Raw genomic sequence first — 13847 nt, forward strand, 5'->3', positions numbered from 1 at the left:
CAAAACTTGTGTATATTAATTTAACGATATCGTATGATCCACTCTTGAGTCCTCTGGCTATGAGTTTATTTATTTATTTATTTATTTTGTCACGAGTGCTATTTGGATTTCAACCAAGAATGCGTAATAACGTTTGTTTTTGAAAGATAAGCTAAAACCAGCACAGACTGACCAAACAAAATAAAAATAAAAATAAAAATTCAACGCACGTATAATATATAAAAATAATAGAAAGACTAGTAATAAAAAAGTTAAGAGTTAATTTTACCCATAAATTAATTATAGAAGCTTATAGATGACTCTAAACTGATTCATGAGTCAATTATATTCTTCAACTTTAAAAGTTTAGCAACATGTACCCTTGGCTTTTTTCTATTAAGTGGGTCCACATTTGATTTTTTTTTAATATTTTTATTATAAAATAATTAATAGGGGGTCTCACAATTTATTTGTAATATTTTTATAGTATAAAAAAAGGAGAATTGCAGCCAACCCTCTGTCAAGAAAATTAATTACATCTAGGGACCAACAACAAGTCTTACTCGAAAAAAAACAAGTCATGTTTCACATTTTAACAACAATTCGTTTCGCATTGATCCTTGTCTATAATTAATTCCCTTAAGAGGAAGCTAGCTATAATTCTTTCTATAAAAAATGTTACTCTCTCTCCTCCCTCTCTCTTCCTACTCTCCCTCCCTCGTCTCTCCTTTATCTCCCCTCCTCTTCCATCTCTATATCCTATATCCACTCTAGATCAACCATATCATCTATGAGTGTTTGTTTGTTATCGGAACTATCATTGCCTTCTATGTAAGAATTCACACACACAAACAAACATATATTTACATGAGTTAAATACTTGGTGGTCTTTTGCAGAAGTGCATGGTGCGTAGATGAACTTAGACACAAAAATGAACACGGACATGGTTCAAGACGAGCTATATTTTGAGTTCTTGAGGAACTGAGGTGGTTAGCCATACATGGTTCAAACAAGCATCACGAGCTCATCTCCAAATTTGAGTCTCAACCTGGCTGAGCATCGTTCTCCCTCCTTCGTTTACCTTCCTCCTTTACTTGATTCTTCTCCTTTACTCGGCCGTTGTTGTCGCTACTAGCTGCAATATTGTCGTTATCGATTGTGGCAATTGCTCTAATACCTATGACAACTTGAATACCTCAAGAGAGAACATGTTTTATTTCTCCACAACCTTTGCCACTGCAAGCAACAACCTTCAAGTTCCTTTCTTTATCTCGTCACTGTTGCTGCCATGGATGTAGCAACCTTCCAAGATGTTCTCGTTGACATGAACCAGGCTACATGTTGCTCTCTACAAGTGCGTGGGTCATAATAAATAATAAAAGATGAGTAAAGTATCGTTTTCTTAAAAATTTATTTGAAAATTTTTGTTTTGATATAATTTCACATTTAAAAACCAGATATCCAGATGCCAAATGACCATTTTAAAAACAAATTTCACGCATTCAAGTGCTTAATCACTGGCATGAAAACATGATTAACTTAATTAATATACTAATCTACCAGTGTTACCCTTGATTAGCAAATTGATTCTAAATTAGAAAACTTGAGATGTTACATACTTGGGATGTATTTGAAGAAACAATAGCCTTACTTGAAAGGGAGTAGCCTGTCTCTGTTAATTTCATGTAAGGAAGTCAAATCACACCACTAACGTGCTTGCTAAATGGTCACACATTCTTAATTCCACCTTTCGTATCTTTGATTAACTATTATTTTAGTACAAGGCCATAGTAAAAACTGTGCAAAAAAACTAAAATCTAGTCATATCAAAAGCCATGAGGTTTATACAATTGAAAAGCGGGTTGATAAAGATAAAGGTATCAAAATCTTTACAAGGAGTATTGTGAGCTAAGTGATCAGCATAGTTATTTGCTTCCATGCAAACGTAGTCAAAAATAATAGTTCAATCTTTTACAGAGAAATTTTTAATATTTTTGACAATTTGGAGAGGGGGTGGGAGTCACAACATCCGTTATTAATAAGTGATAAAGCTTATAGTGACTATCATCTTTCATTTTAACAGAAACAGAGCCACAAGTGGATGCTTGATGTGTTTTTTTGTTAGTTTAGTTGAATTACTTTATATTTTTCCTTTGCTTTTTTGGGGCATACAAGCTTTGAATTTTTCGTTCTGATGTTATTGTACGTTTCGGTATCTATTTTTTTTTTTTTTTAAAACACCCATTCCCATTGCATTGCGGTATTATAGTAATTTACTAATTTCCCATTTTACCTAGTTCCCGTGCTAATTCCTGCCCCAGGGACTCGTGGCCTCTTCCCTCCTCCCGGAATCCAATCAGCTGTAAAATTGGAACGGAACTGGGTCCAAACAATGCCCGACCCGACATTCTTTTCTCCCCTCGTTTTCTCGGGAAAGAACGAGCGAGAAAATTTTCACGACGAAGTTGAATTTCGGTTAAACCCATCCAGGTTCCTTTTTATTTATTTATTTTTCCCTTCGGCGTAATTTCTGTGTATCGGAATCCCGCGCAATTTCTACCTCCCGACTGCCCAGCCAATTGCCTTTTCCTTCTAGGGCAGACTGTTTCTGCTGTGTTCCTCGTACCCTAATTTTTGAATCTTTGTATCAAGACCCAACAATTTCCGACGATAATAGTACTCTTAGATGGAGGAAGAGAAGGTTCCTCTAGGCGGAGACGGCGGCGATTCGTCGAGGACTTCTTCCTCTTTTGTGAAAAAGGGGGACCGGCAAATGTTCACGGTGGAGCTCCGGCCCGCGGAGACTACTATAGTCTCGTGGAAGAAGCTGATGAAAGACTCTAACAAGGTTAATGCATCCACTTTGGGTCCCGAATATCTAACCTCTGCACACCCCGCCCTGGAATCCAGAATCGCTCCCGTGAGACATCTTAATTTCTCAGTTCTTTTTCGTGCATCCTTCTAGATTTATTTTCGAAGGCTGGGTATTTTCGAAGTTCTAAATACACTGTAGTTAACAGATTACCATAGGATGCATCTTTTTACTATGTGCATTTTCGCAAATTGTGTGATACTGAGAGCATGATCTTGTTCAGTTGGTCGTGGGTGTGGTTTTTGGTTATTTAGTAAGCCGTACGAAACTTGTCAACTATTTCCCGCGCATGGGAGTATGATTCAGGAATGCTGGTTATTAATTAAAATTAAAGGGGTTTTATGGTAATCTGGAAATCTTCTTCTTGGATTACATCTCTTATTAACGAAAATTAATTTTGAATTTTGTTCCTATTCTAGTTAATACACATTCTACTGAAATATTTGACAGACTTGGTGAAGCTTGAGAACACGTTACTTATTGTTAAGCTGTGGGATGAAATAACCTGTATATAACTCTTGATGTTTAAATTATGTGTAGGGTTTCTCTCTTTGGTAAAGACCTGATATTTGTATTTGGATCATAACTGGGTCTTTTGATGCTATATGTGTCCTTTTTTTATTCGTATTTTCATGCTTGTTGTATGGACCATATTTTTGAATTGTTTTTAGACAAATAACATGGAATTTTATTTAATAGAGTAATACAGGCATTCAAGATAATCAAGGAACGGATTAGAAATAGCCTGTCATATGCCAAGTGTTTGTCTTATTATTCACCAGGGAACTTATCTACTTTCGTAAATTCCAGCTTATTGTCTTGTTGACATTGTATGTGGTGGTATGCTTTATTTAGTTTCTCACAATCCTCCACTCATCTTTTTTAGGGACAACCTACTGAAAATGAAGCAAAAGATGGTGCTTTTCCACATCGGTTCAGTGCTGTAATAGAGAAGATTGAACGCCTTTACATGGTATGTATATATTGCTTACCAGGATTGTCACGCTCTGCTCTCTATCAACATCATTTAGTTTTAACCATAGATTTATATATGTGCATTTAAGATTTATAATCATAAATTTGTTAATAATGGGAACTAATCAATTCAGGGCAAGGATAGCAGCGATGAGGATGATCTACTTGACATTCCAGATGATGATCAATATGATACAGAAGACTCTTTCATTGACGATGCTGAGCTGGTAGGTATTCTTGTATATTGTTATGGTTCATATATGTGTTGACCTTTGATAGCTGACAGGAATTGTATTCTTCTGTATATTTGGAATTTTGAATCATCTCTTGCTTTGTCTATTCTTCTGTATTTTAGAAATTTGGTAATATATTAGGAATTTTTGTGCAGGATGAATATTTTGAAGTCGATAATTCTGCAATCAAACATGATGGTTTCTTTGTGAACAGGGGAAAGTTGGAACGCATGTGAGTTTTATTTTTATTTTTTATGGTGTTTTTAATTTATGAAAATGTATACTAATTGCTAGATTAAAGTTTAGGATCAAGATTGATGTTGCTCAGAATGAGATGTCCAAGCTGGTAGGTTAGCTTTGCACCTTTTCATTAGTTTTATCTTTTTCCTTTTATATTTTAAATTATTAAATGTTGACTAAGCATTTGATCATCTACATCTATATACCTGTAAAGTTTCATATGAGGGCACTACTTATAAGTCATGAACAATGCAACTTCTATCTATAATCTACTGTTAACAAGCCATGTGGTTGGCAAAAAAAGAAGCCATGTGAATAGTGTGACTTGCATTGGGCTCCATGCTGCTCATTATCTTAGCATCTTTTTTTTGATTTATTTTTATTTCTCTTCTCTAGCTCCCTTACTCTTGAATTTGAATTTGGAAATTCTGACTTAAAATTTTGTTCAAATCAATATATCTTTTAGCCAAAAAAAATTCTATTAGGTTATTATTTATCCCGTGCATTCAGGGAAAAATGTATTTTGTTGAAAAGAGAAATGATGATTGCAATGTTAAGCTGTCCGTGACCTTAGAGAGAAACTGAGTAAAACATAAACTTGGCTTGTTGATGTTTTTTAAAAGGTCTTCTTGCATCCATTTACATCTATCATTTTTAATAGTCAAAAGATGGTGATTGTATGAGATCAGATAAAGTTTCTTGTCAGAACTCGGTAATTCCTGTATATTCTGTCGAGGAGGATATTGAATGCTCCTCTTATATTTTATGGTCTTTCTTCTCACTAGTAAATTCTTTACGAAGATAAAAATAATATTTACTTGTCAGTTTCGACTTGATTTGTTCATTGCTGAAATTTAGTTAGTGTGTTTTGGTTTTTAGTTTGCTAAAAGTTCATTTGGTGAAAGTTAGTTTAATGAAAGTTAGTTATTGTAATAAAATTTGTGTTTGGATACATTTTTTCAAAAGTTAGTTGGGCACACTGAAAGTTGTTTGGTTTATAATAGTGAAATGTGCTTTTGAATGTACAATTACAAAAAAAAGACATTGATTTATAATGATTTATAATTTTTATTATACAAATGCAATATATTTGAAATATTTAACAAATGTGATAAAGATTTTAAATAGCGTAAAATTTGATCTATAATGTTAAAAACTTGATCTCTAGTTATTTATACTTTTTTAATTTGTAATTTTAGAAAATGTGATCAAGATTTGTAATTTTTATTATAAATGCTAAAAGTTAACATGATTAATTATTCAATTTATAATGCTAAAAATTTAATACCTAATTATTATTATTGAAATGATAATTATATTTTTAATGAATTAACTATTTTTTAAATAAAATAATAAGAGATTAAACTTGGATAGTATGGTCAAATAATATTATACTTTTCAAAAGCTTCAAATAGTTAAGTTTAAGAAATTCACTTTCAACCACTATTTAAATGTGTTTTCAGGATGTGCTTTCTTGAAAAAAATTTTACCCAATCAACTTTCAATATCTTGAAAGGGAAATTTTGCTTTTTGAATGTAAAACGCAAGTAAACCAAACCGGCCCTCAATCATTTTCCCTTTATCTTCTTTACTGTCAATGCAAACTACTCTTGATGGGTTTGAAGTATCATTGTTTGTATATCTTTTATTTAAAATGCTAGTTCTAATTGTCTTTCTGCTTTCATATTTCCTTTTTCCATTTTTCTTGACAACCTTTTTGCTGTCACTTTGGTTTATGGTAAATTTTCTTTATGATGACTTCTGCCCGTAACTTTTGCAATGATTTTCCAAATTTGTTGATTAATATCAGAGTGAATAAGTCAATTTTCACAAAAAATTGTTATTTTTTGATGATTTTCATTTGTTCCTTTCACCTTTACCAGAAATGAGCCTCTGGTATTACCAAACCAGCAACCAAAAAAAAGGCGGAGAAAAGATATATTGAAGAATCCTGGTGAAAGTTATAATGGTCAAGAATCAAATAAACATGGAAGAGTGGGCAAGACTGCAGCTGGAAAGGCAGCATCGTTACCAGTTAAAAAGACGTTGAATTCCTCACAGAACTTGCCCGTATCTATTGAACACTATGATGATGTGAAATTTCAGAATCAACTGGTATCCTGTTCAAACAAGAATATTGCTGATACTAAACCAGTATCAGATCCTGCTGTCTCTTTGAATGTATCAAATGATGATGCTCCTCCAACAATGATAGAAGCAAAAAATATTGATAAGCAGAATGTAGGAAATTTTCAATCCAGGAATGCAAATGACAAGTACGAAGATGCCAGTGGATCATTTGATGCTTGTCAAAAGAAATACCATGAAAAAAGTTCCTATGTTCATTCCAAATCCCAACCTGGAAGACCTACAAGTAGTATTGATGGTGTGGAGAACAGAGTTCAGTCAAAAGAAAAAAATGGCATATGTGAACTGCCAGATCTTAACTTGTCTGAGGGAAGGACTGCCATGCAAGCAACGGTGAGTTTATTTCTTTTGCTTTTCTGTTGCACTTGGGTTTTTCTTATTTATTTATTTTTTTTGGGTGGGGGAGGAGTTCTCCTGTTTAGTTTCAATCTTTTGTATTGTGGATAGAAGATTTTTGGGGATAACCAGGTTATTTCTTTTTATTTTGAAGAATTTGCTAAAATTGAAGGGCAACGCATCTAATAATCTTGAGAAACAAATGTCACCGAGAGAAGGAATTAAAAAAAAAAAAATCCTCTGCAGTGCTTTCATTGATTCATTTTTGCTACTAAATAAGAAGGTGCTTCTTCTCAAGCTATAATCATCTCGTTGTGCCAGCAGGAACTTCCCTCCAAATAAGCATGCTCGTATTAGAACCAATTTCTTTTGCCAGCAAAAGATCAAAACTACCCTGAGGCATTACATGCTTTGTCCCGTCAATTTGAGCTTTGCATCCCACTTCAATTGAGCTAAAGAACAAGGCAAAAGAAAACGGAAGCCTCCCTGTCATTCGTGCATGAATAACAAGAAGTAGCAATCATATGGAAGTTATCATGTGGATTTTACATATGGATTCTTGATTCATTGGCTATTTAGTTTCAACCCTCTCTCTTGATATGTTAATCTTAGCTGCCATGACTCATGGGCCATACTCTTCATCTTAAATATTAGCTATTCAAACTAAGTGATAGTAGCATGCTTGTGGCAATTACCTTTTGAGAAATTGGAAGGGAAATAATAACAGGCTAAGGTATTTTTGTAATGCCTTCTTCATGACCTAGTATGATATACATGTTTCATGTTCTTAATTATTGTGACAATGTTACCGCTGATGATGAAATCTGTGACAATTGAGTTCTGCTATTTGAATATTCTTGCAACTTCTTTTCAAAGCTGAGATACAAGTATTAATATAAGATCTATCATGTTTGTGGTTGTCCCGCATTTGTTCAAATATTTTGCAGAAATTGCCATACACGCACAAGAAAGAAGGTTCTAGTGTCAGGCCAAAAACTTCAATGCTTGAAAAGGCTATTAGAGAGTTAGAGAGGATGGTTGCAGAATGTAAGTTCTGATTTCGTTGTGAATCCTGCAATTCTCATAGATATCAATTGCGGATAGTTTTGTGCAAATGCTAAGTTCTTTCTTTCTTTTGGTTTTTTTTTTTGGGGGGGGGCTAATATTACAGCAAGACCACCTGCAATGGAAAACCATGAGGCTGATACCGCGTCGCAGGCAGTCAAAAGGAGATTGCCTAGAGAAATAAAGCTAAAGCTTTCTAAAGTAGCTAGATTAGCGGTACATGCAGATATTAATTTTAAGGAACTTTTGATAATTTTTTTTATCAATTGATTTCCAAATTCATTGGATGTTGTTGTTTGTTATTTTAGTCATTTAAGCTCATTTTTGTCCAAATTCCTTATCCTCCAAATACATACTACTATTTTTTTCCATCATCATCAATCGTTCTGTTACAAGAGAAAAGATTTTATGCATCTTCAGACGTGCACAATTTCTGTTGTTTCATTAGGTTTTTAAATTGATTGATATTAACTGTGCTTTCTGCTGCAGCAGGCAAGCCATGGGAAGGTATCAAAGGAGTTGATTAATCGTCTTATGAGTATTCTTGGACACCTGATTCAGCTCAGAACATTAAAGGTATTGCAGCCTGCTTAATATATACAGATGAACCCTGAGTATCTGTCGCTCCATTTTATAATTTTACTGCCTTCTAACCCCATTTTGCTGACAATATATAATTGGAACTTGGCGTATTTCCAAGTTGATTTTTTTTTTGGTGGTTAATGTTGGTAATGTTTATCTTGGTGCTGCAATTCCAGAGAATAGTTGATGATTGATATTTCAAAATTTCTCAACATTACTATCTGATGCAACGGCCAATACACAATTTCTGATTTATCCAAAATCTGATCTTAAAACACACCGAATCCCAATATGCATCGAGGACCTCTGCAGACCAGAGTTTGTTACTTTGCTGCAGTATGATGCTTCCACTACTTGGCCAACTTCGGGCCTTACATACTTCCTAAGCTAACTCAGCATCATACTAGCACCCTAGCTAGCACAACTTCATAAATGACATGCATGATAGCAACAGAACTAAAACACATAAAAACATATATAAACAACAATTCCCATATGTCACTCTCAGTCTTCAAATCCTATAGTTAATTTAAATGTATTTTTTCTTCAAGTCAGCCAGCTACCGTTGCTTTTGTGCTTGTTATTACAAGTTTAATGATTAGGCATGTTTTGATAACGCTGAAGTTATGCACGTGAATAGGTCACTTTCATAAATAAAGCAGAAATCTGTTGTCTTTTTAAACTAACTGAGGATTGTGTATCTACAGTGTGCTTGTTACATTCAAGATTTTAATTGGACTACTCTAAGAACTTCTGAAAAGATTGCCTTCCCTTCCCTTTCCCCTTTTCTGACTTCTGCTTGAGTATTTTAACATGATGTGGCTTTGACTACTTATTTTTAAATGATAGAAGTTTTCCAATATTAATGGGAATGAAAACTGTTTTCTGCCTTTCTTTTGTGGATTACCCGTCCCTGCCATTGGTGGTTTATTGTATATAACTCAGGCTTAATAATTTTACAGCAGTTTTGTTCTTTGTCGATATTTATTGTTATATAAGTATATTTCTGTTCTCTTGATGCCTGAAACTACTTGTCCTGTCATGCATTGTCTTCCTGCTACAGAGACACCTAAAAATCATGATCAGTATGGGTCTGTCAGCAAAGCAGGAAAAAGATGCTAGGTTTCAAAGCATAAAGAAGGAGGTTGTTGAGATGATTAAGATGCAGGTCCCATCTCAGGAACCTAAGGTATACATGCTTTTTATTTCCACTCTCAAGGTGATTTACAATGGCTCTTGTAAGGTTCTTCTTTATTCTTTCATATTTGATTCTCACTTTTCTGCTTCTCCACCATCACCACCATCCCCCCCTCCCCTCAAAAACAAAATTCTCGCATCAAGTGTTACTTTTCGTTCTTTTTAGTTAGGCATGAAGTGTGAACCCATATTTGCACTGGTCACTCTGGTAACCAACGTTCCAGGCATGCTTGCAGATGGATCATTTTCCTGATTTGATTTTTTTCCTCGGTTGGTTTGATTTGTCTTGATTGTAGTCCTAAATTTGATCGTGTATGGGTTATTTTCTGGTGCTTGATTTGTACCTTGGTGGTCCTTCTACAATCCTATTTGAGACTTGCTCTTTTAGATATTTAATTTGGGATGCCTCATGAATTAGTGAGTTTTTTGGGCATTTCAGCAGCAGCAACAAGCCTCAGCTTCCGGTGACTTTCAAGAATTTGGCCCTGATAGAAAAGCATCAGAGAAAAGGATGGATGCTGCATTGGAGGACAAGATTTGTGATCTCTATGACCTTTTTGTTGATGTACTGAAGTTTTGGCTTTAAATACTTATTTTTAAAATCTTTTTGGTCGTGAAAAAGCTCTTTTATGACATGTTTGCAATTGTTCTAGGGATTGGATGATGATGCAGGCCCACAAATCCGAAAATTGTATGCTGAGGTGCTGTGAATTTTTTTTTTATTAAGGATTATTCGGTTGTGTGTGTTGTTTATTTGTGGGATTGCATGATGGTGCTGAGGACCGGAAACTTGATCACCTTTTTTCTTTTGGGGGTTCTTTGCTTCTGTCCTTTTGTTTTGGTATCATCTCATTGCATTCTAATGTAAGGTAGAACTTAAAAAATTAATTGCATCTAAAATGATATCATGCACTGTGCCATCTAAACCTCTCGTCTCTTCAAGGCACTGAGGTTAGGGCTTGTATTTGATAATTTAAAGGTCTTACAAGCCCCTCACTTTCCCTACATAACTTTCTCGCCTCCCAATTTGATGTTTTCTTCCCTGAGAATCAGTTATATGTTTTATCTTTTGGAGTATTTCTGCTAGTTGATTTTATGGAAATGTTGTTAAATGTATTGCCTGTCATGTTCGATTTATTCTCTCAAGAAAGGAATTTGGAGCAGCTCTTTATATTTTGTGCTATTTTATTTTCTTCAACACTTCATCTCTTGTTCCATTTTCAGCTTGCGGAATTATGGCCGAATGGTTACATGGACAACCGGGGAATTAAAAAAGCAATCTGCAGGGCAAAAGAGAGGCGCAAAACATTGTATATGAGGCAGAAGGCATGCTTTAATTATCTTTTAATGTGCCTTTTTTGGGGGCACCCCTCCAAGCCATTCTTATTATTACAAGATAACTTCCTCTCATTTTTGTTTGCACAACAAGAAGCATCTCACTGTTGTCTGCAATCATTCTTAGTTTATTTCCGTTTCATTGGTTTGCTTGCTAGGATCATGAAAAAGTTAAGAGTAAAAAGATGTTGGCGTCTCAGCAGGAGACTGTTCGATTTGATCCTAGTTCAGTTACCTCACGACAGAACATGCGGGAGAGATTAACACCAGAATCTAGCACTTATGCATTTACCTCGATGAACAAGCCAATTTCTAATACAATTACCACGGTTGGGGGCCCCAGTTCGCTGGGTAATGGTCCAAAACAGGAGAAAGTGAAGGGAATTTCAATCAATCTGGAAGATGTTAGGGTTGCAGACGGTCTTTTAACAAAGAAGATGAAGAGGAAACCAGAGTTGGAGTTTGAAGGAACTGAGTCTCGTCCCGAGAAGCTTGCTTCTATGCAGGGAGAAGAGAGGCCCAAGTCTTCAAAGCAGTCTGCAAGTCTTTCCCACAAGTCAAATATTCAGCCAACGTCGTTTCCCGGCCTGGAACAGTCAAGTTAACTTGGTATCAGTATCAGCAACGTAGATTTATCTCGTTTTCATTTGTTTTTCATCATATTTTTTCCCCTACAATCCCCATCCTAAAATCGAATTCTGGCTACTAATTGTAGCCATTTTTGTAATTAAATGTCCTTGCAAGGCCTTTGGAAATATGAGATTTGTTGGTAATATAGAGCAGCAAGCTGGTCTATACGGAAACTGAGCTACATTGTGTCTCTGCTCTTCTATTAAGAATTTGAGATGCAGTTTGTAGGATATTCTCGCGAACTGGTTTCATTAGTGTACACAGTTACTTTTTACTTTACAGTGAGTGGGTAAATTTTCTTGGCCAAAAAAAAGAATTGGTAAATATTTTTAAGAAAAAAGATAAATTCTTTAGTCAAAAGAATTATGCTTCATTAGGAAATTAATGTATAAGCTATATTAATTTATGTACTAAAGAATAACTTATGAATCAAGGTTTGAATTCTCTTTTAAAAGAGGTGTTCATGTTTAATGTTTAATTCTATCTTAAACAAAATTGTTTTCAATAAAATGGTACCTGTGAAAAAAAAAAGAATAGCTTAGGATTCAGTCTATTTTAATGTACATGTTTGTTTTTTTTTACATGGTATAAAAAGTAGTAAATAAGTGTTTGATCAATACCAAAATTTGTTCAGCTCTATTTAGGTTGCTTTTTTTTTTTTAAAAAAATTCAGATCAAAATAAGTTGGTGATTTTAAACAAAATAAATAATATTCAAATAGAATGATAATATTTTAATAAAATACATTTAAATATGTTATAGTCTTTCAACTTTTAAAATTTTATATATTTTTACAATAGAAGTGTGGGTTGTTTAACTGATGCCTCCGTCGTGACCCAAAAAAAAAAAAAAACTGATGACTCTTGATTTTTTATTTATTTTTTAATGAATTAATTATTGAAAATATGAGAGCATAAATAATTTTGACAAGTCGATTTATATTTAATCTTTTGATATGTTGCATTGAAAATTTGAACTAACTTACAGTAGAAAAAGGAATTTAAAACTAACTTCATCAAGAATTTAAATTTATTTCAAATAAATTATATAACTTGACTTTGATTAGTTTTAAATAGGATGTAGTGAAGTACATTGCTATGGTAAAAGTTGACACTTCAGCCATTTGAAAAGAAAATCATTTTGAATACGTTCAGACCCCATAAAAAAAGTCGTAACACAAAAATACTGTAATTTCTTATGAATAACTATTAATATTGATATAATTAAAATCAATTTTACGAGTGAGGAGACATACAAATATGGATGGTAAGGGAGAAAAAGGCCATCACGTCAAAGGAGGATAAGCAATAGCAATGTGAATGTCATGGAAATGAGAACCCTCAAAGTTTAAAATTTTATTGCAGAACAACAACAGTAAAATAAAATTAAGATATTGAATGACAAAATTAAACCTATTTTAAATTAAAAGAAATGTAAGGGAGAGGGAGGTTTTATCTAGACCATATGAAGCCCTCTGACTCTGTTAATCCGCCCCGCTACAACTAACTCTCGGTGCCATCGTCGATTTGTTAGCCGCCGTTGGACCCACTGTGCTCAAACTCACCACCGATGAGTTGGACGAATTTTTGCATCCCGCCAGCGAGAATTTCATGTCACTCGAGGTATTGTTGTTGCCACCAGAGACGAGACGAGTCTGGTAGACACATTGAATACAGGCATCCGCACCACCATCTGCGACAAAGTCCCTATATTGTATTGCAGCATTTTAGATGTGGAAGACGATAGCAGTGGTGGCAGAGATGCAAAGACTTGAAAATGACAAGGGATATTGAGGCGAATTTTGTGAAGAGATGAAAGAAGATATGGCGAAAGAAGAGATGGTTAATGTGGGATTGGTGGCTCTGGTGAAAAAGTCAGTGTGTTTCCAAAACAACTTCAGGGAAAGCATGGGGATGGCAAGCAAAGGAGAAGTATATGGCGGGCAAAATGACAGTTATGATGGACACTGCATTCGGAAATGCAGTTCTAGAGGAAAAATCACCAGCTGATCTTGTGCATTCATGTCTCTCTTGTGACCTCGGCCTGAGATATGAATCCTTTAACCACTTAAATGATCAAAGTTTAAAGCCTTTATATTGACCAATTTTTGGTTTCTTTTCCCTTTTTTAACAAATAAATAATCAGGTAGGATTGGATGCAGATTGCAAGAATTTTTTGCCTTGCTGTTTGTATGCTTCTATATTAGGATTATGACTAGGGATAGCCAGCTTTTGATTTAAATAAATCATTTGGG

The 13847-nt window shown here is 34.4% G+C and overlaps 1 protein-coding gene across 3 annotated transcripts; it reads left to right on the forward strand.

The window, feature by feature from the left end:
- Positions 1-2309: 2309 nt before the first annotated feature.
- LOC129303031 (ubinuclein-1-like) lies at positions 2310-11867 on the forward strand. Of its 3 annotated transcripts, none has more exons than XM_054942026.1 (13): positions 2310-2900; positions 3739-3825; positions 3962-4054; positions 4216-4292; positions 6184-6781; positions 7732-7831; positions 7956-8065; positions 8339-8425; positions 9495-9620; positions 10071-10193; positions 10282-10329; positions 10853-10954; positions 11122-11867. In XM_054942026.1, exons 1-13 carry the CDS (start codon positions 2667-2669, stop codon positions 11566-11568), a joined length of 2232 nt encoding a protein of 743 aa, XP_054798001.1. In that variant the 5' UTR covers positions 2310-2666; the 3' UTR covers positions 11569-11867. The 3 variants fall into 3 exon arrangements, with proteins under 3 accessions (XP_054798001.1, XP_054798000.1, XP_054798002.1); XM_054942025.1 differs by having other exon boundaries at positions 2311-2900; positions 10068-10193; XM_054942027.1 differs by having other exon boundaries at positions 2311-2900; positions 8342-8425; positions 10068-10193.
- The last annotated feature ends 1980 nt before the right edge of the window (positions 11868-13847 follow it).

Source organism: Prosopis cineraria, unplaced genomic scaffold (genome assembly GCF_029017545.1).
Source record: "Prosopis cineraria cultivar Desert tree isolate PC_DT_omini unplaced genomic scaffold, ASM2901754v1 PC2, whole genome shotgun sequence".
Lineage (NCBI taxonomy): Eukaryota > Viridiplantae > Streptophyta > Magnoliopsida > Fabales > Fabaceae > Prosopis > Prosopis cineraria.